The sequence below is a fragment of the Bombina bombina genome, chromosome 12, assembly GCF_027579735.1.
Source record: "Bombina bombina isolate aBomBom1 chromosome 12, aBomBom1.pri, whole genome shotgun sequence".
NCBI classification, from domain to species: domain Eukaryota; kingdom Metazoa; phylum Chordata; class Amphibia; order Anura; family Bombinatoridae; genus Bombina; species Bombina bombina.
Window position 1 is genome coordinate 109,263,104 of NC_069510.1, and position 23,764 is coordinate 109,286,867.

A 23,764-nucleotide genomic window follows, 5' to 3' on the forward strand; every position below is an offset into this window, starting at 1 on the left:
TCTCACAATATGACAGGGAGTTCAACATTAAGTTGTGCAAATCTTCTGTGTAATAACCCAACCTCAAAGTTTACTTTTTATCTGTCCATAGAAGGACATGCAAATGATGCTTAACCTTAAATGTATTTACTTCTGGTCTTTGCATAACAATGTTTAATTATGTTTGTTTAGATTCTGCATAATTTTAAAATAAAGATATCTGTTTACAGCCTCCTTCTCTGTTCCACCTTGTGATACAGCCAATCAACACCTGCATCATCCGAGTCATTATGAATCATTATAAATAAATAAAAAGCTCTGTGATTGAGCATTTTGTTATTGCACTAATGCTTGCAAACATTTAACTATGTGTTTAACTCCTGCATAGGGATTAAACATATATGGCTAGATTACGAGTCTTGCTTTAGGCTTAAAAAGCAGCATTGGCCAGTCCCAACGCTGCTTTTTTTTTTGAAAATCAGCTTTATTTCTATAAAGATCGATTTACAAGCATTGGAGACGCAGCTCCTCTACAATGTACAAAGGCTGATTCATTTTTAAAAAACATAAAACATAAAACAATTCTTACGTACACCACATGTCTAATTGTAAATGTCCGTAAAATGATCCAGTATATGTGGTGAGCTAACCAGATGATTTATAAAGAATAAATATTCTATAATAATAACAACAACCTTAATAATAGTGGATAAACATACAATCGGTAGATGCGGATTATTGGTGAACACTTGTTTTGTTTATTTATCTGTTGGAGTGATGGTATCTTGATATTCCCTGTCAACCAAATATTTATATCTAAAGGGCTCTATTCCTATCTTTATTTTGTCGTGGAAATATAGTGTTCCCATAGTGAGGTTATTTCTGCAAATATGTGCATGGTATTATGTTGTAAGTAGTGGTTTTCTTCCAGCGATATTACCCAACGCTGCTTTTTAACGCCCACTGGTATTACGAGTCTTGCAGGTACAGGTGTACCGCTCACTTTTTTGTCCAGACTTTGAAATACCACAAATCCACTTACGCAAATTGCGTATCCTCTTTTTTCAATGAGACTTGCATAGCGCCGGTATTACGAGTCTGACAAAAAGTGAGCGGTAGACCCTCTCCTGTCAAGACTGGTACCACATTTTAAAGTCAACGCCCTAGCATAAAACTTTTAACTAAAATGCTAAAAAGTACACTAACACCCATAAACTACCTATTAACCCCTAAACCGAGGTCCTCCCACATTGCAAACACTAAAAGAAAATTTTTAAACCCTAATCTGCCGAACCGGACATCGCCGCCACTATAATAAATATATTAACCCCTAAACCGCCGCACTCCCGCCTCGCAAACATTAGTTAAATATTATTGACCCTTAATCTGCCGCCCCCAACGTCGCCGCCACTATACTAAAGTTATTAACCCCTAAATCTAAGTCTAACCTTAACCTTAACCCCCCTAACTTAAATATAATTTAAATAAATCTAAATAAAATTACTATAATTAACTAAATTATTCCTATTTAAAACTAAATACTTACTTGTAAAATAAACCCTAAGCTAGCTACAATATAACTAATAGTTACATTGTATCTAGCTTAGGGTTTATTTTTATTTTACAGGCAAGTTTGTATTTATTTTAACTAGGTAGAATAGTTATTAAATAGTTATTAACTATTTAATAAACTACCTAGCTAAAATAAAGACAAATTGACCTGTAAAATGAAACTTAACCTAAGTTACAATTACACCTAACACTACACTATAATTAAATTAATATTTTACAGTTTATTTTACAGGTAAGTATTTAGTTTTAAATAGGAATAATTTAGTTAATTATAGTAATTTTATTTATATTTATTTAAATTATATTTAAGTTAGGGGGTGTTAGGGTTAGACTTAGGTTTAGGGGTTAATAAATTTAGAATAGTGGCGGTGACGTTGGGGGCGGCAGATTAGGGGTTAATAAATGTAGGTAGGTGGCGTCGATGTTAGGGACAGCAGATTAGGGGTTAATAATCTTTAACTAATGTTTGCAATGCGGGAGTGCGGCGGTTTAGGGGTTAATATGTTTATTATAGTGGCGGCGACGTGGGGGCGGGAGATTAGGGGTTAAGAAGTGTAGGTAGGTTGCGGCGACATTGGGGAAGGCAGATTAGGGGTTAATAAATATAATGTAGGTATCGGCGATGTTGGGGGCATCAGATTAGGGGTTCATAAGTATAATGTAGGTGGCGGCGGTGTCCGGAGCGGCAGATTAGGAGTTAATAATATAATGTAGGTTGTGGAGATGTCGGGGGCGGCAGATTAGGGGTTAATAAGTGTAAGGTTAGGGGTGTTTAGACTCGGGGTTCATGTTAGGGTGTTAGGTGTAAACATAACTTTTATTTCCCCATAGGAATCAATGGGGCTGCGTTTCTGAGTTTTACGCTGCTTTTTTGCAGGTGTTAGACTTTTTTTCAGCCGGCTCTCCCCGTTGATTCCTATGGGGAAATCGTGCACGTTACACCAGCTCACCGCTTACGTAAGCAGCGCGGGTATTGGAGTGCGGTAAGGAGCAGAATTTTGCTCAACGCTCACTTCTTGTCTGGTTTGTAAAAACCTGTAATACCAGCACTGTCTGTAAGTGAGCGGTGAGCATAAACTGCTCGTTAGCACTGCACAGCCTCTAACGCAAAACTTGTAATCTAGGTGATAGTTAATAGTTGGTGAGCCAATCACAAGGAGCATATGTGTGTAGCCACCAATTACTAGCTAGCTCCCAGTAGTGCATTGCTGCTCCTTAGCCTACCTAGGTATGCTTTTCAACAAAGGATACCAATAGAGAAAAATAAATTTGATAACATAAATAAACTAATGAAAAGTCTTAAAATTGCTTGCTCTATCAGATCCATAAAGGTTCAATTTTTACTTTCATACCCCTTTAAGGTTTCTTGCAGTTGTAAGAGAAGTGTATAGCACTTTATTCAGAAATTACAGCTCTAGTTCACATTGATGATTATTGTGGCTCTACCTTACGTGCACTATAGTTCTCTTAGCTGACAGGACTACAAGCGGCTCCAAAAACCTTCATCATGGCTCAGGTGACGCAGAGTCTGATTGGCTGAAGCTTCACCAGCCTCCTATAGGACAAAAAGGAGACAGATAAAAAGGGCTGACCTTCGGGATACCAAACTAGTATCTTTATATTAAAATTATACAAAAATTAAATGTGTTTATTTAATTTTTTTTACATATGGAGGATGCTGCACCATACACCAGAAGTAATGCGTTCAAGTCTATGTCTTTAAGGGTTTCTGTTACATTACAAGCAGTAATGTACCTATCCCTGTGCATTACCATATTGTACCCTACACCTATGCTGTATTGTATCCTACCATTTCCCCATGCTGTGTCCTCTCATACCCCATCCCCGTATCATATTTATGCTCTCCCTGTGCTGTAAGCTTAAGACATTGTGCTGCTGAACTCTCTATCCACTACAGTCTAAATCTACCCATAGTCAGTTGTCTCTAAGTTTAGCAAATTTTACCTGAAAGCTGCAGATACTCAGCTTGTAGAGCCCATATGAGATACATTTATCTAAAAAGCAATATTAGCTGGAATGTATTCTTCCTATGTGCTAAATGCTGTCTGGGTTCCATGGTCTCACCTGGTCCAATTATAAATCCGGCCCTGGCTGTAATGCATAGTAATCTAGCTCCCTCTCAAATCATACTGTACCTTATCACTGTATCTAAATAAATGTGTGTTATATCATGTAGCTTCCTATCCCCTTACTATATCATATCATACCTATTCCCTGTACTAAATCACATCCTATCTAAGTGCCATTTTTTTATCATCCTTTATCCCTTTGCCAAATTGTATAATACCCTATCCCTGTGCCAAATAGTGTAGTATTCTAACTCTGTGCCAATTTGTGTAGTACCCTAACCCTGTGCCACATTGTGTAGTACCCTAACCCTGTGCCAATATTGTATAGTACCCTATCCCTGTGCCACATTGTGTAGTACCCTAACCCTGTGCCAATATTGTATAGTACCCTATCCCTGTGCCAAATTGTGTAGTACCCTAACCTTGTGCCAAATTGTATAATACCCTATCCCTGTGCCACATTGTGTAGTACCCTAACCCTGTGCCATATGTATAGTACCCTATTCTTGTGCCATATTATATAGTACCATATCCCTGTGCCATATTGTGTAGTAGTTAGTTGTAGTAGGTGGCGCAAAACAAGTTGCTATTCCCAATGTGTCTTACTGTAAATATGTGTGATAATATGTGGGCTCAATATATGTTAATGTTTTGATGAGTCCTAATTTTATATTCTCTTTTGGAAAAAAATGGATGTCGAAACTATTTAAGAAATAAATATGATCCTTTATTTGATTATGGTAAATTTACCCAATAGTAGTGATGCTAAAAGTACAGTTAAACAAAAATTATTACAATTCCTTCAAAGTTTAAAAAATGACACCGGTGTCTCTATGTATAAAAATGTACATAATATATAAAAAATAAATTAAATTAAAATAATAACGTTGAAATCTTATAATTTATACAGTTTTGGGTTTATCACAAGTTGTAATTTCTAACAGAATGTTTGTAGATACAATTTTATAGTGGATAAAACAATAGTTGCTGTATAGTTCATATAGGATACTTTGTTTCAGCTATGCAATTGAGATCTTATCTTAGGCAACTATATATCAAATGTAGAGGTATGTTGGTGCGATTTTTATCACACTATAATATAAGTATACAAATTAGTACCTTGAAGTGTATCTGTTTGATATCACTTTTGTGAGATAATTGCGGTTAAATAAACGCCGCTATGCCAGTGTTTTGATTAAGTTTCAAGATCAAGCTGGTGGCAGTTCTATATGAGCTGCTGGCGGTTAAATAAATGCCGCTTTGGTTTCCTCTTATTAGGTGGGCTTATCTGTTTGCTGCGAGAAAATTCACTTTTATATAAGTGTTTGGGTAGTTGTCGTGGCCGCTCAGTTACCTTATCCTTTGTCGGTCAGTGACCGATCGCGCTCTTAAGGGTTTCTTGGTGGGATCTTCGTTGCGGTTAAGTGCTAACCGTTTGCTGATGTTTTTTAAGTATCTCCGGTTTTTCTATTCTGTGGCTTGTCTGTCGGTCAGTGACCGATCACGATGGTATGGTTGTTGGATAACCTCCTGATGTGGAATTTTTGCGTGCCTTTCCGGTCTGTTGTTCCCAGGTTTCTTAGATGTCGGTCAGTGACCGATCTGGGTGCTGAAATGTGGTTGAAAAAGGCTGTCCAGCCGAAACATGTTTATACCAGAGCACACCTGCACAGGATTTAAGAAGACAAAGTGAATACCAGCTATACCCAGTTGAAATATTCAAGTTCCCACTGAGCAGGATATATTTAACCGCAAAGATCACATTGATAACTAGAAATCCTTTTTCTACTTATCCTACAAACTTTCTACTTATCCCAACAACCACATTTCAGCACCCAGATCGGTCACTGACCGACATCTAAGAAACCTGGGAACAACAGACCGGAAAGGCACGCAAAAATTCCACATCAGGAGGTTATCCAACAACCATACCATCGTGATCGGTCACTGACCGACAGACAAGCCACAGAATAGAAAAACCGGAGATACTTAAAAAACATCAGCAAACGGTTAGCACTTAACCGCAACGAAGATCCCACCAAGAAACCCTTAAGAGCGCGATCGGTCACTGACCGACAAAGGATAAGGTAACTGAGCGGCCACGACAACTACCCAAACACTTATATAAAAGTGAATTTTCTCGCAGCAAACAGATAAGCCCACCTAATAAGAGGAAACCAAAGCGGCATTTATTTAACCGCCAGCAGCTCATATAGAACTGCCACCAGCTTGATCTTGAAACTTAATCAAAACACTGGCATAGCGGCGTTTATTTAACCGCAATTATCTCACAAAAGTGATATCAAACAGATACACTTCAAGGTACTAATTTGTATACTTATATTATAGTGTGATAAAAATCGCACCAACATACCTCTACATTTGATATATAGTTGCCTAAGATAAGATCTCAATTGCATAGCTGAAACAAAGTATCCTATATGAACTATACAGCAACTATTGTTTTATCCACTATAAAATTGTATCTACAAACATTCTGTTAGAAATTACAACTTGTGATAAACCCAAAACTGTATAAATTATAAGATTTCAACGTTATTATTTTAATTTAATTTATTTTTTATATATTATGTACATTTTTATACATAGAGACACCGGTGTCATTTTTTAAACTTTGAAGGAATTGTAATAGTTTTTGTTTAACTGTACTTTTAGCATCACTACTATTGGGTAAATTTACCTTAATCAAATAAAGGATCATATTTATTTCTTAAATAGTTTCGACATCCATTTTTTTCCAAAAGAGAATATAAAATTAGGACTCATCAAAACATTAACATATATTGAGCCCACATATTATCACACATATTTACAGTAAGACACATTGGGAATAGCAACTTGTTTTGCGCCACCTACTACAACTAACTATAACTCTTTAAACTTTGGGATAAAGTTTACTTCAGGTGTGCTAGATTCCCCACCAGCTAGACAGTCTAAACCTACCAAACATCCATATTGTGTAGTACCCTAACCCTGTGCCAATATTGTATAGTACCTTATCCCTGTGCCAAATTGTGTAGTACCCTAACCTTGTGCCAAATTGTATAATACCCTATCCCTGTGCCACATTGTGTAGTACCCTAACCTTGTGCCAAATTGTATAATACTCTATCCCTGTGCCACTTTGTGTAGTACCCTAACTCTGTGCCATATTGTATAGTACCCTATCCCTGTGCCAAATTGTGTAGTACCCTAAACCTGTGCCATATTATATAGTACCCTATCCCTGTGCCAAATTGTATAGTACCCTATCCCTGTGCCATATTGTATAGTACCCTATCCCTGAGCCATATCATAAAATACCCTATCCCTGTGTCATATTGTAAAATACCCTATTCCTATGCCAAATTCTGTAGTACCCTATTCCTATACCATATTGTAAAATATTCTATCCCTGTGACAAATTGTATAGTAGCCTTCCCCTATGCAAAATTGTATTGTGCCAAATCCCCATGCCGTAGATATATATATATATTTTTTATTATTATTTTTTTAAAACAGACACAAGTGATATCTTTGTTCCACACTGAATTTTTTTTTTTTTTATTGTAATATTTTAAAAGTTTTTAAATCATAACAGTCTATTTAGTGGCCTGTTTTCATTTTATTTTCTTATTTCAAACTAGTAAACATTTACAATGTTGTATTCTTGGCCATAAGTAATACTACTAACACACTTGTGCATTTTTGCTGTTATGTATTAGGTGGATATAAAAGCTCAGCAGTCTAATCTCACTGTAATTGTGTTGTAAATCCTTAGGTGGGCCAGGATCTGGTAAGGGGACACAGTGTGAGAGGATAGTAGAGAAATATGGCTACACCCATCTGTCTACCGGAGACCTACTGAGAGCAGAGGTGTCCTCTGGAACTGAGCGAGGGAAGACCTTGTCAGCCATCATGGAGAGAGGAGAGTTAGTGCCTCTGGTGAGTTTAAACACTGACACCATGTGTAGTACAGATTGTCACTTCTGTCCTGGGGGTAATTGTATTTACCCATTCATACCTTTAATATTTCTACCTAGGTATTAGGGACTCAGGAGGTTGAGGTGGCTGTTGCTGTTTTATGAGTGGGTCTGTGTTGGGAGGGGCGTGGTCATGTGTGGGTAATGGGCAGGATCATGGGTGTTTTTGGTTGGTCAGTGAACATGTCTAGGTGGTTTGTGGGTGTGTCTTGGCAGTCTGTGGGTGGGGCTAAGGGAAATTCTGAAAATCAGAACAAATAGCTGTTTTAGAGGGACAGCGCTCAGCATTGGGGACAGTTGGGAGGTCTAGACATTTACTGTTGTGTGAAGCTGATAGATATTAACAATAAAGATGACTAATTATAGAGCGTTACAAGAAATTACAAATTATTGGGCATTACCTGGGTAAAGTAATTTCTTTATATATGCACAAATTACCTCTGTAATTAAATGTACCACTTACACCATTTCCATAAGAGCATACTGAGGTATGCTCAGGAGTGTGCATGTCTTAAGCGCTATAAGAATAACATTGTAGCAAACAATGCTGGCAATGGCATATAGTGTAAAAAACATGCACACTCCTGGAAAGGGGCTACGCTTCACATAGAGAAACACAAAGGTAAAATCTTGCTCAGGAGCTGCAAAACATTGCATTGCAACTTGTAAGCAGGAAGTGGCCATTTATTGGTGGTCACTTGCGTATGCGGTTTCCTATTGGCTCACCGGCTGTGTCCTGCTCAGTAACTCCAATATGTTGCAGCTCTCAAGTGGGACTTCAGCCTTGTGTTTAACCCTTTATGAATCAGAGCATTTAATCTCTGCATTAGAATATCCCTTTAATGAAACAGCATAAACTTCAGTGTAGATTAATTTAAAGGGATATGGAAATATTGTTTTTCTTTGTGGCATTTCAGAGGGTATATATATATGTATTTAAGTTTGTTGTTTTTGTTTTCTTTCTTTATTTTTGTGTATGTGTGGAAAATACCTGAGCAAAACTACTTTTTTTGCTTGTGGATGTCTGTCCTGGTTTAGAAATACAGCCATGGGAGTTTCTCTATATCAGCCAATAAGAATGAATACTGCAGTATCAGTGGTGTTCAAACTTGTACCTGAAACCAGTTTTAATATAAATGTAACTTTTACTTTATAAGCACAAATACTTTTTGACACTTTCAATCAATTCTTTTTCATATCTATGAAAAAAAAATTGGCTTTTCTTCAATACCCAGTTACTCAGAATGGATACGGAATATTTGATGATACAGTTTGTTTATTCCTTTTTATAAACACATTTTATAAAAGCCATTATCAGAAGTGATGTATTTTGTTTTTAAATACAAGACACTTATTTACAGCTCCCAACTTTGCTTTATAAAGTACGTGGCGGTTTGTGAGTCTCACTTTCCGTTAAATATAAACACCAGTATTATAATAAAAAACGCATTGTTTATAAGCAGAGAATGTTTTTTTGTGTGTGTCATTTTGGAAAATTATGAAAAGTGTCTGTTCCTTCCTCTTTTTCCCAGGACACTGTTTTAGACATGTTGAAAGATGCAATGATCGCCAAAGCAGACAAGTCCAAGGGCTACCTCATTGACGGTTACCCCCGTGAGGTCAAACAGGGAGAGGAATTTGAAAAGAAGGTGAGAGAGAACGTTCGTGCTTCCTGCTTCCTAAAAATTCTGTCTGTGTCTCTAGCCAGTGCCGAGCTTGTGCCAAATTTATATTAGCGGACGCGTTTTTTTTCTCATGAATGTTACACTTTTACTGACTTAATGGCATAGTTTAAATAAAACGTATTCACAAAACTAAAATCACAACATTTTGGAATTCATAAATATTTGAACACGAAAGTGGCGAATTCAGCTCTATTAAAGGGACACTAAACCCAATTTTTTTTCTTTCATGATTCAGATAGAGAATACAATTTTAAACAACATTCCAATTTACTTCTATTATCTATTTTGCTTCATTCTTCAGATATCCTTTGTGGAAGAAATAACAATGCACATGGGTGAGCCAATATAACAAGGCATTTATGTGCAGCCACGAATCAGCATCTACTGAGCTTATCTAGATATGTTTTTCAGGAAAGAATATCAGGAGAATTAAGCAAATTAGATCATAGAAATAAATTAGAGAGTTATTTAAAACTGTATGTTCTATCTAAATCATGTGAGAAAAAAAATTGGGTTTCATATCTCTTTAAAATCAGTGCAGTTGAATGTTTCTTGCAACTGAAAACTTGTTGCTGTATAAAATTAGTTCCACTGTCAAGTTCTGTCATATTTTTGCTACCGCGTCAGATTTTGCTACTGGAGATACTGCGCATGCGCAAACTATGTCAGCGCATTCCACAAATGGTCCTGAAACATCTGTGGAATGCGCTAACATAGCTTTGCTCATGCACTATTTGTGACTAATTGGCCTATCTATCAAGCTCCGAATGGAGCTTGACGCCCCGTGTTTCTGGCGAGCCTGCAGGCTCGCCAGGAACAGTAGTTATGAAGCAACGGTCTAAAGACTGCTGCTCCAAAACCCTGTCCGCCTGCTCTGAGCAGGCGGACAGACATTGCCGGAATTCAACCTGATCGAGTATGATCGGGTTGATTGACACCCCCTGCTGGCGGCCGATTGGCCGCGAGTCTGCAGGGGGCGGCATTGCACCAGCAGCTCTTGTGAGTTGCTGATGCAATGCTGAATACGGAGAGCGTATTGCTCTCTGCATTCAGCGATGTCTGTCGGACCTGATCCGCACTGTCGATTCAGGTCCGACAGACATATGATAAATAGGCCTCTATATATGCATTGTACCTACTGCCTTGCTAGAACTGTTATTCGTGGAAGGAAGACAGTGTGATAGGATTGGCTGTATTTATTTTAATAACTGTTATAAGTGTGTGTAACATAAAGACACTGATCATCAAATGTATTACATCAATTCATTATTTTATTTTAGTTTTAAAGCCGTTTTTTTTTACCAGTTTACTCAAACAAAGTGCCCCCCCCACCCCGTGAGAGCAGTCTTTGCAGCCGAAGTCCATTAAACAAGCGCAAGCGCAGTTAGCCTGTATCAACAAAAGATGAGGAACGCAATGTTCAGTACAATTCAAACATAATCTCGCCTTAAAGGGACAGCTTCAGATAGAACATGCAATTTTAAGCAGCTTTCTAATTAACTCCTATTATCAATTTATCTTCGTTTTCTTTGTGTGTATTTATACTTTATATATATATATATATATATATATATATATATATCAGAAATCATCTCATGTACCGCACACAGTGCCTTTTTACTAACCGTATCTATAAAGAATTGTGTATATATAGTTTATATATATCAGAAATCATCTCATGTACCACACACAGTGCCTTTTTACTAACCGTATCTATAAAGAATTGTGTATATATAGTTTATATATATCAGAAATCATCTCATGTACCACACACAGTGCCTTCTTACTAACCGTATCTATAAAGAATTGTGTATATATAGTTTATATATCAGAAATCATCTCATGTACCACACACAGTGCCTTTTTACTATTCGTATCTATAAAGAATTGTGTATATATAGTTTATTTATATCAGAAATCATCTCATGTACCACACACAGTGCTTTTTTACTAACCGTATCTATAAAGAATTGTGTATATATAGTTTATATATATCAGAAATCATCTCATGTACCACACACAGTGCCTTTTTACTAACCGTATCTATAAAGAATTGTGTATATATAGTTTATATATATCAGAAATCATCTCATGTACCACACACAGTGCCTTTTTACTATTCGTATCTATAAAGAATTGTGTATATATAGTTTATTTATATCAGAAATCATCTCATGTACCACACACAGTGCCTTTTTACTAACCGTATCTATAAAGAATTGTGTATATATAGTTTATATATATCAGAAATCATCTCATGTACCACACACAGTGCCTTTTTACTAACCGTATCTATAAAGAATTGTGTATATATAGTTTATATATATCAGAAAGTGCAGAACCCTTCATCCCTTTATCAGTAGTTTCATTGCCTTTTTGATTTTTTTTTAATATGTGGACAAATATATTTTAGTTTTTGATTAATAACATTTCTAAAAATGCATTCATCAAACCTGAGAGTAAAGAAAAATTTACAATTGGACCTGCTGTTTAAAGGGACATGAAACCCAAAAATATTCTTTAATGATTCAGATAAAGTGTACCATTCTATTCTCTAGTTTGCTTTGTTGTCTTGGTATCCTTTTGTTAAAAAAACATACCTTGGTAGTCTTAGGAGCAGCAATGCACTACTGGGAACTAACTGCTGATAGATGGCTGCACATATAAACCTCTTGTCATTTGCTTATCTGTTCAGCTAGCTCCCAGTAGTGTATCCATGCTCCTTTAACAAAGGATACATAGAGAATGAAAAATTGTATGCTCTATCAGAATCATGAAAGAAAAAAAAGAGTGTTTTATGTCTGTACTCTGCACTTCGCGTGTCCTCAAGGTTTTTTTTAATCCTGGTAATAGCGCATGACTCACTGAAAGCAGCAAGGTGCACTCTTACTACGCTCAATATTACTGTCTTGTCTCTGTCTTTAATGTGAAAATGACAGCTGACATACCGTGTAGGGGTTAATTAATTTGACGCAGCAAATGCCTTTTTTTTAATTTTCTGTGCGTCCTCAAGAAAAAAAATGTTTATTATTATTATTTTAGTATGCAATACAGAGACCCTTTGTTCTGTTAGCTTCCAGCTTGATATTTACGCCATACAAAAAGTGTGCCATATTTCACATATTTTTCACTTTTTTTGGTTTGTTTTTTTAAACGTTGGACGGTATAGATAAACCTTCACATGTATAGGAAGAAAACCGCCAGAGACAATAACAATTGGTGACTCTGTCTTAATGTTTACGTTAGACAAGATGTGCGTTTACGTTAGTTCTAATGTATACATTAGATAAAAGGTTCCTACAACTTATCAAAGTTATTTTTTTCATGCCAAAGACAATACAAATTATGATCCTCCTTTTAGATCTAAGGAAAGGGTTTTTTTCATCAGGAAACTGTTATTTAAACTGTAGTCAGTCAAGTTATGGAATTTATTATCAAGGGAGGTTGTGACGACTTCATTTGCGCATACATTTTTACAAAAGTGTAATTAAAGGAACAGTGTATAAAATGACCCCCCTATAATGTGTTCTCAAAGATCCATTTTACCTGCTGGAGTGTATTGAATTGTTTAAAACAATCTCCTTTACATTTACTTTGTTATTTAAAATAGCTGTTTTGCCTGTTGAAAAAATGTCAATACCGCAGTATTTGCTGTATAAGAGCTACAGTATGTAAACAAGAGGCTACAGTTGTAATCACACTTCTAGTAGGGGGGGGGGGGAGAGATAGAGAGAGTAATTGAAATGAACAATCTAATACTTAAGTATTGATTTTAGTGTTTATAGAGCAGGGCTCAACAACCCCAGACTCCAGGGAGTCACCGGCTCCTTAAAATTTGTTTTGGTTTAGAAATCCTCAAGACACCCCCGTGGTACCTAAAATTTAGCTTGGTGAGGCTGGATCCTTTCTAGGAGTTGCAGCTGTGAAATAAAAATCCATATTTTATTGGGTTATTATATAATGTCTATAGATAGGTATAGACATATTATATATTATATGGTCAAAGGTTTCTGGCTCCTAGATTTATGGACTGGCGCCTAGATTTTGAACACATTTGTGTATCCCTGTTATAGAGAGTGATAATGACCTTTGCTCTGCCTACCAGCTCAGTCCATTTGAATTGTTTGTGATTTCATTGAACCAAACAAAAATGAACTTAAAGGATCGATTTCCCATGGCCTAGATTTAGAGTTGGGCGGTAGCCGGGAAAACCAGCGTTAGAGGCTACTAACGCTGGTTTTTACCGCCCTCAGGTATTTGGAGTCACTGAAAAAAGGGTCTAACGCTCACTTTTCAGCCGCGACTTTTCCATACCGCAGATCCCATTACGTAAATTGCGTATCCTATCTTTTCAATGGGATCTTTCTAACGCCGGTATTTAGAGTCGTGTCTGAAGTGAGCGTTAGAATTCTAACGACAAAACTCCAGCCGCAGAAAAAAAACAGGAGTTAAGAGCTTTTTGGGCTAACGCCGGTTCATAAAGCTCTTAACTACTGTGCCCTAAAGTACACTAACACCCATAAATTACCTATGTACCCCTAAACCGAGGTCCCCCCACATCGCCGCCACTCGATTACATTTTTTTAACCCCTAATCTGCCGACCGCCACCTACGTTATACTTATGTACCCCTAATCTGCTGCCCCTAACACCGCCGACCCCTGTATTATATTTATTAACCCCTAACCTGCCCCCCACAACGTCGCCGCCAGATACCTACAATAATTAACCCCTAATCTGCCGACCGCAAAGCGCCGCTACTTAAGTTATCCTTATGTACCCCTAATCTGCTGCCCCTAACACCGCCGACCCCTATATTATATTTATTAACCCCTAATCTGCCCCCCTCAACGTTGCCTCCACCTGCCTACACCTATTAACCCCTAATCTGCCGAGCGGACCGCACCGCTACTATAATAAAGTTATTAACCCCTAATCCGCATCACTAACCCTATAATAAATAGTATTAACCCCTAATCTGCCCTCCCTAACATCGCCGACACCTAACTTCAAACATTAACCCCTAATCTGCCGACCGGAGCTCACCGCTATTCAAATAAATGTATTAACCCCTAAAGCTAAGTCTAACCCTAACACTAACACCCCCCTAAATTAAATATAATTTACATCTAACGAAATTAATTATCTCTTATTAAATAAATTATTCCTATTTAAAGCTAAATACTTACCTGTAAAAGAAATCCTAATATAGCTACAATATAAATTATAATTACATTGTAGCTATTTTAGGATAATATTTATTTTACAGGCAACTTTGTAATTATTTTAACCAGGTACAATAGCTATTAAATAGTTAAGAACTATTTAATAGTTACCTAGTTCAAATAAATACAAAATTACCTGTAAAATAAATCCTAACCTAAGTTACAATTAAACCTAACACTATACTATCATTAAATTAATTAAATAAAATACCTACAATTACCTACAATAAAACCTAACACTACACTATCAATAAATAAATTAAATACAATTCCTACAAATAACTACAATGAAATAAACTAACTAAAGTACAAAAAATAAAAAACAACTAAGTTACAAAAAATAAAAAAATATTTACAAACATAAGAAAAATCTTACAACAATTTTAAACTAATTACACCTACTCTAAGCCCCCTAATAAAATAACAAAGACCCCCAAAATAACAAAATGCCCTACCCTATTCTAAATTACTACATTTCAAAGCTCTTTTACCTTACCAGCCCTGAACAGGGCCCTTTGCGGGGCATGCCCCAAGAATTTCAGCTCTTTTGCCTGTAAAAAAAACATACAATACCCCCCCCCAACATTACAACCCACCACCCACATACCCCTAATCTAACCCAAACCCCCCTTAAATAAACCTAACACTAAGCCCCTGAAGATCTTCCTACCTTGTCTTCACCTCACCAGGTATCACCGATCCGTCCTGGCTCCAAAATCTTCATCCAACCCAAGCGGGGGCTAGACATCCATCATCCGACGGCTGAAGCGGTCCAGAAGAGGGTCTAAAGTCTTCATCCTATCCGGGAAGAAGAGTAGATCCGGACCGGCAACCATCTTCTTCCAAGCGGCATCTTCTATCTTCATCCGATGACGACCGGCTCCATCCTGAAGACCTCCAGCGCGGACCCATCTTCTTCCGGCGACGTCCAACTGAAGAATGATGGTTCCTTTAAGGGACGTCATCCAAGATGGCGTCCCTCGAATTCCGATTGGCTGATAGGATTCTATCAGCCAATCGGAATTAAGGTAGGAATATTCTGATTGGCTGATGGAATCAGCCAATCAGAATCAAGTTCAATCCGATTGGCTGATCCAATCAGCCAATCAGATTGAGCTCGCATTCTATTGGCTGTTCCGATCAGCCAATAGAATGCAAGCTCAATCTGATTGGCTGATTGGATCAGCCAATCGGATTGAACTTGATTCTGAAGATGCCGCTTGGAAGAAGATGGTTGCCGGTCCGGATCTACTCTTCTTCCCGGATAGGATGAAGACTTTGGACCCTCTTCTGGACCGCTTCAGCCGTCGGATGATGGATGTCTAGCCCCCGCTTGGGTTGGATGAAGATTTTGGAGCCAGGACGGATCGGTGATACCTGGTGAGGTGAAGACAAGGTAGGAAGATCTTCAGGGGCTTAGTGTTAGGTTTATTTAAGGGGGGTTTGGGTTAGATTAGGGGTATGTGGGTGGTGGGTTGTAATGTTGGGGGGGGGTATTGTATGTTTTTTTTTACAGGCAAAAGAGCTGAAATTCTTGGGGCATGCCCCGCAAAGGGCCCTGTTCAGGGCTGGTAAGGTAAAAGAGCTTTGAAATGTAGTAATTTAGAATAGGGTAGGGCATTTTGTTATTTTGGGGGTCTTTGTTATTTTATTAGGGGGCTTAGAGTAGGTGTAATTAGTTTAAAATTGTTGTAAGATTTTTCTTATGTTTGTAAATATTTTTTTATTTTTTGTTACTTAGTTCTTTTTTATTTTTTGTACTTTAGTTAGTTTATTTCATTGTAGTTATTTGTAGGAATTGTATTTAATTTATTTATTGATAGTGTAGTGTTAGGTTTTATTGTAGGTAATTGTAGGTATTTTATTTAATTAATTTAATGATAGTATAGTGTTAGGTTTAATTGTAACTTAGGTTAGGATTTATTTTACAGGTAATTTTGTATTTATTTGAACTAGGTAACTATTAAATAGTTCTTAACTATTTAATAGCTATTGTACCTGGTTAAAATAATTACAAAGTTGCCTGTAAAATAAATATTAATCCTAAAATAGCTACAATATAATTATAATTTATATTGTAGCTATATTAGGATTTCTTTTACAGGTAAGTATTTAGCTTTAAATAGGAATAATTTATTTAATAAGAGTTCATTAATTTCGTTAGATGTAAATTATATTTAATTTAGGGGGGTGTTAGTGTTAGGGTTAGACTTAGCTTTAGGGGTTAATACATTTATTAGAATAGCGGTGAGCTCCGGTCGGCAGATTAGGGGTTAATAATTGAAGTTAGGTGTCGGCGATGTTAGGGAGGGCAGATTAGGGGTTAATACTATTTATTATAGGGTTAGTGAGGCGGATTAGGGGTTAATAACTTTATTATAGTAGCGGTGCGGTCCGGTCGGCAGATTAGGGGTTAATAAGTGTAGGCAGGTGGAGGCGACGTTGTGGGGGGCAGATTAGGGGTTAATAAATATAATATAGGGGTCGGCGGTGTTAGGGGCAGCAGATTAGGGGTACATAGGGATAATGTAAGTAGCGGCGGTTTACGGAGCGGCAGATTAGGGGTTAAAAATAATATGCAGGGGGCGGCAGATTAGGGGTTAATAAGTGTAAGGGTAGGGGTGTTTAGACTCGGGGTACATGTTAGGGTGTTAGGTGCAGACGTAGGAAGTGTTTCCCCATAGAAAACAATGGGGCCGCGTTAGGAGCTGAACGCTGCTTTTTTGCAGGTGTTAGGTTTTTTTTCAGCTCAAACAGCCCCATTGTTTCCTATGGGGGAATCGTGCACGAGCACGTTTTTGAGGCTGGCCGCGTCGGTAAGCAACTCTGGTATCGAGAGTTGCAGATGCGTTAAAAATGCTCTACGCTCCTTTTTTGGAGCCTAACGCAGCCATTCTGTGAACTCTCAATACCAGAGTTATTTTTATGGTGCGGCCAGAAAAAAGCCGGCGTTAGCTACGCGGGTCAATACCGACAAAACTCTAAATCTAGCCGCATGCATTTTATATTCTGCAACTAGTATTACAAGTCATTGGAAACCAATTTTACAGTATACTGCACCTTTAATAAAGAAATACCCTGCAAACACATACCAGTTTATTGACAGAATAGCTGTTTTTAGCTATTTTTATTTCATAAAATGAATTACTCATTTGTCACTCCTGGATTAATATTATACATTAATATTATACATTAATATTATACATAAATAAATATAATTAAATTTCGTTTTTTAACCTTTACTTTGCTTTCTAACAATAGATTGCTGCACCATCTCTTCTGCTTTATATTGATGCCGGGTCAGAGACAATGGTGAAGCGATTACTGAAACGCGGTGAAACCAGCGGCCGCGCAGATGACAATGAAGAGACCATAAAAAAGAGACTGGAAACTTACTACAAAGCCACTGAACCCGTTATTGCTCTATATGAAGGAAGAGGGATTGTCAGAAAGGTACGTATGGAAATTTCTTCTGGCTCTTAAGATGCCCAAGTCAGGACTGGAAGGTGCGAAACGCGATCTTTGATACGGTCAGAAATATAATGGCACAAGACACAGAAAGGGCTGCAATGTGATGTATAGGTATATACATCACAACACACTGTCTGCATGTGTCTTCAGCAGTGTTTAAAAGAATGTAATACATATAATGCTTAAGTCACGTGCACACTCCTGAGCATATCTCAATATGCTCTCATAAAAAAACAGCTACTGCTTTTCCATTTGATTATTTTGTTGCATATAAAAGAGAGGATTTTAAAACATATTTTTAAACAATGTTTTCTGAAAAACAAATGTTCCTTTTCTATAAAAAATGACTTTTTGTTATTTTCATGCTTGTTAGGCCAGGCGTACCCCAACAGAAATGTGGGAGCTGTGAGCAATTGGTCCCTAGCTAGGAGTTGTGCACTCAGTACCATATAAACAGCTTTAATGGGGGGGGGGGGTTCTTGCAAAATCTTTTTTTTTTATCCATTTAATTATTTTAGAGCAATAGATAAATAGGCTATTTGATGAAATTTATATATATATATATATATAATAATAACAAGAAAGATCAGCACTCACCAACGTTGTAACCACTCAGTGCACGGCTAGTGAATAAATACAAAAATATTGCATAAGGACAAGACCTGGTGATGATCCCTGTAGTCCCCCGCAAAGAAAGCCAGCACACGAGATTTAGACAAAACACCTTCCTTTAATGCCAAAGTAGCATGACGTTTCAGCTCCCACTGGAGCCTTGGTCACATGCAGCAATTCAAAGAAAGAAATCAGGCATAAGATAACACACACAGGTAAACCCTTAAATACCTCCACCCACCAATCAGATACACATAACAAAAACCGCCAAACACAAAAGTAATTGACACAGCTGTGTGCCGTATTATCGCGCTTGGACCTCAAGCATAAGTGCGTGTTCATGGAGACACTATCAGACCCAATAGCGTGTATCTCGCAAACTGCGCATGCGTAAGTAATATAATAGCGCATGCGTGCGCGGTGACGTCATAACGTCAGTAATGGTTGTCACGGTAACCATACACAACAGTTAAGATCAGCGGAAACTCACCGCAACAGAAACAAACTGCTAGTAACAACTATATTTGTGAATGGGTACCAGGGCAACTTTGCGCATTAAACGTATAACTTGCGAAATATAACATACGCTTATATTTGGGATATATATGTAAATGAATAAACCCATACATTGTGAATGGCGGAGAAACAAACGAGCAACCTAAATACAAGTTGCACAGCAATATACTGTATCTGATTATCAAGTGAAACTTATTGATTAAACATTAAAAACACAAGTAGTTGTAATTTGCAAGCCACTATGACATTTGAGAGTAAAATATCTATTACTGAAAGAGCCAAATTAGGCTCATATTATGGTCCAATCAGGACTCCAGTGCAAATGTAATGATCACTCAGTGCCAAAAATAATAGCTAGCAAAAACAACTAAACTATATACAAAATTTTGCAGCGTGTGTCAAGGGTATGGTAAAAATTCATAGCAAGATGAAAGGAAACCCACAGTCATTTATAGAAGCAGCTGTAGTCGATAGACATATTCAAGCCTTTAGGTGCTACAGTGTCAAGTTGGTAGATCCAACGAGATTCCATTTTTAACAGGGCTTTAGCTCGATCACCCCCACGTCTAGACTTAGGTACGTGGTCAATTAGAATTGTCCTCAGTGAGGAAATAGGATGTCCAGCTTGTACAAAGTGGCGTGCCACCGGCTGATCAGAGGTGCCCTTGTCCAAAGCCAATCGGATGGCTGTCTTGTGGTTTGCTAACCTCTCTCTGAAAGATGTAATGGTTTTCCCCACATAATACAATGAACAGGGGCAAATGATCACATAGATCACATGGTCTGAAGTGCACATAAGCCGATGTCGTATACTGAAGGTTTTATTCGTATGTGGATGGTGAAACCTGTTGCCAACGATCATACCATTGCATGTGATGCAATTTCCACATCTATAACACCCCTTCTTCCTAGGGGGTAACCAAGTTTGGTTTTGGTAACTTGCAATGGGATCAGTCTTCATCAGGAGATCACGCAGATTTTATGCCCTCTTGTAGACCAATCTCGGTGGTGGTATCTCTCCAAATGGTAATGTAGTGTCTGTTGACACAATCGGCCAGTGCTGCTTGATCACATCTTGTACTTTGCGTGATGCAAGTGTGTATGTGGTAATGAAATTCATGCGTTGTTCAACCGGCTTGAGTGGTTTTGTCAACAGTGATTGTTGACTGAGTGCTATTGCTTTATCACTTTGTTCTGTGATCAACGGTTCTGGATAGCCTCTGTCAATAAACTTCTGTGCCATTGCTTCTAGTTGAGTCTTCTTGTGGGTCTGCTCGGTGTTATTGCGTACAACACGCAGGAGTTGAGACGAGCTTACCCCCTTTTTTTGGAAAGATGGATGGAAACTGTTATAGTGGAGGATTGAATTTTTGTCTGTAGGTTTATTATACAGTGTTGTATAGAGTCTAAGGCCAGACGGTGTATCTTTTTTGTATATCTCTAGATCTAAAAAGTGTATACAATTATCATTAATGTCCATCTTGAACCGTACAGTAGAATTTAGACCATTAAGGTTATTAAACCATGAGGTCAAAGACTCTTTGTCACCCCTCCATACCATAAAGACATCATCAATGTAGCGCTTGAAGAACCTAATGGAGCCCTGTTCAGCCAAAAAAATATGTTCCTGTTCATACATGGACATATAGATATTTGCATAGGATGGGGCCATATTAGACCCCATAGCAGTTCCAAGTATTTGTAAGTAAAATGTGTTTTCAAATCGAAAATAATTTTTGGCCAAACAGAGCTCCAGAAGCTCTGGAGGATGGTGTAACTTACTGCAAGTTAACATTCAACCCAACCACTAAATTTAAAGAACAGGTGAACAAACTCTTGTTTATGTCTTTGGATGTAGGGTTTATTGATGAGGACTCTTTTGGTTATTTGACGGTTGAGAACCCTATTAGTCCCATTTTGTACCTCTTGCCCAAAATACACAGGAGCATGGTCAACCCACCAGGTCGTCCAATAGTGTCAGCGAGAGGCTCGTTATTTCAGCCTCTCGCTGAATACATTGACTACTTCCTGCAACCCGTGGTCCAATCGACTGGGTCTTACTTGAGGGATTCTTCAGAACTTATACATCTTCTATCACAGATGAATGACATCCAAATTGGTGACATTTTAGTCACATTAGATGTTGTTAACTTGTATACAATTATCCCGCATTCACATGGGATAGAGATGGTCAGGAGAATCCTATCAGGTAACCCTTATTATTGTGGTCCACCAGTCGAGTTCTTGTTGGAGCTTCTGGAGCTCTGTTTGGCCAAAAATTATTTTCGATTTGAAAACACATTTTACTTACAAATACTTGGAACTGCTATGGGGTCTAATATGGCCCCATCCTATGCAAATATCTATATGTCCATGTATGAACAGGAACATATTTTTTTGGCTGAACAGGGCTCCATTAGGTTCTTCAAGCGCTACATTGATGATGTCTTTATGGTATGGAGGGGTGACAAAGAGTCTTTGACCTCATGGTTTAATAACCTTAATGGTCTAAATTCTACTGTACGGTTCAAGATGGACATTAATGATAATTGTATACACTTTTTAGATCTAGAGATATACAAAAAAGATACACCGTCTGGCCTTAGACTCTATACAACACTGTATAATAAACCTACAGACAAAAATTCAATCCTCTACTATAACAGTTTCCATCTATCTTTCCAAAAAAAGGGGGTAAGCTCGTCTCAACTCCTGCGTGTTGTACGCAATAACACCGAGCAGACCCACAAGAAGACTAGAAGCAATGGCACAGAAGTTTATTGACAGAGGTTATCCAGAACCGTTGATCACAGAACAAAGTGATAAAGCAATAGCACTCAGCCAACAATCACTGTTGACAAAACCACTCAAGCCGGTTGAACAACGCATGAATTTCATTACCACATACACACCTGCATCACGCAAAGTACAAGATGTGATCAAGCAGCACTGGCCGATTGTGTCAACAGGCACTACATTACCGTTTGGAGAGATACCACCACCGAGATTGGTCTACAAGAGGGCACAAAATCTGCGTGATCTCCCGATGAAGACTGATCCCATTGCAAGTTACCAAAACCAAACTTGGTTACCCCCTAGGAAGAAGGGGTGTTATAGATGTGGAAATTGCATCACATGCAACGGTATGATCGTTGGCAACAGGTTTCACCATCCACATACGAATAAAACCTTCAGTATACGACATCGGCTTACGTGCACTTCAGACCATGTGATCTACGTGATCATTTGCCCCTGTTCATTGTATTATGTGGGGAAAACCATTACATCTTTCAGAGAGAGGTTAGCAAACCACAAGACAGCCATCCGATTGACTTTGGACAAGGGCACCTCTGATCAGCCGGTGACACGCCACTTTGTACAAGCTGGACATCCTATTTCCTCACTGAGGACTATTCTAATTGACCACGTACCTAAGTCTAGACGTGGGGGTGATCGAGCTAAAGCCCTGTTAAAAATGGAATCTCGTTGGATCTACCGACTTGACACTGTAGCACCTAAAGGCTTGAATATGTCTATCGACTACAGCTGCTTCTATAAATGACTGTGGGTTTCCTTTCATCTTGCTATGAATTTTTACCATACCCTTGACACACGCTGCAAAAATTTTGTATATAGTTTAGCTGTTTTTTGCTAGCTATTATTTTTGGCACTGAGTGATCATTACATTTGCACTGGAGTCCTGATTGGACCATAATATGAGCCTAATTTGGCTCTTTCAGTAATAGATATTTTACTCTCAAATGTCATAGTGGCTTGCAAATTACAACTACTTGTGTTTTTAATGTTTAATCAATAAGTTTCACTTGATAATCAGATACAGTATATTGCTGTGCAACTTGTATTTAGGTTGCTCGTTTGTTTCTCCCCCATTCACAATGTATGGGTTTATTCATTTACATATATATCCCAAATATAAGCGTATGTTATATTTCGCAAGTTATACGTTTAATGCGCAAAGTTGCCCTGGTACCCATTCACAAATATAGTTGCTACTAGCAGTTTGTTTCTGTTGCGGTGAGTTTCCGCTGATCTTAACTGTTGTGTATGGTTACCGTGACAATCATTACTGACGTTATGACGTCACCGCGCACGCATGCGCTATTACGTTACTTACGCATGCGCAGTTTGCGAGATACACGCTATTGGGTCTGATAGTGTCTCCATGGACACGCACTTATGCTTGCGGTCCAAGCGCGATAATACGGCACACAGCTGTGTCAATTACTTTTGTGTTTGGCGGTTTTTGTTATGTGTATCTGATTGGTGGGTGGAGGTATTTAAGGGTTTACCTGTGTGTGTTATCTTATGCCTGATTTCTTTCTGTGAATTGCTGCATGTGACCAAGGCTCCAGTGGGAGCTGAAACGTCATGCTACTTTGGCATTAAAGGAAGGTGTTTTGTCTAAATCTCGTGTGCTGGCTTTCTTTGCGGGGGACTACAGGGATCATCACCAGGTCTTGTCCTTATGCAATATTTTTGTATATATATATATATATATATAAATATAATTTTTTTTCCCCAAGAACAAAGCAGCCTGTCTTTCACTGGATTTTTAAAATAATTGTACAGTCATTATCCAGTTAGATCTCTGTTGCACCAAATTTCACATGA

The 23,764-nt window shown here is 37.9% G+C and overlaps 1 protein-coding gene across 1 annotated transcript in view; it reads left to right on the forward strand.

Moving 5' to 3' along the window:
* The window catches only part of AK1 (adenylate kinase 1), a 72,718-nt gene that overhangs the window by 44,505 nt on the left and 4,449 nt on the right, over positions 1-23,764 (forward strand). Inside the window, exons 4-6 of the mRNA XM_053696050.1 lie at positions 7,423-7,586; positions 9,157-9,273; positions 17,795-17,986. Coding sequence (XP_053552025.1) covers positions 7,423-7,586; positions 9,157-9,273; positions 17,795-17,986 — 473 coding nt within the window. The remainder of the gene's footprint in view (positions 1-7,422; positions 7,587-9,156; positions 9,274-17,794; positions 17,987-23,764) is intronic.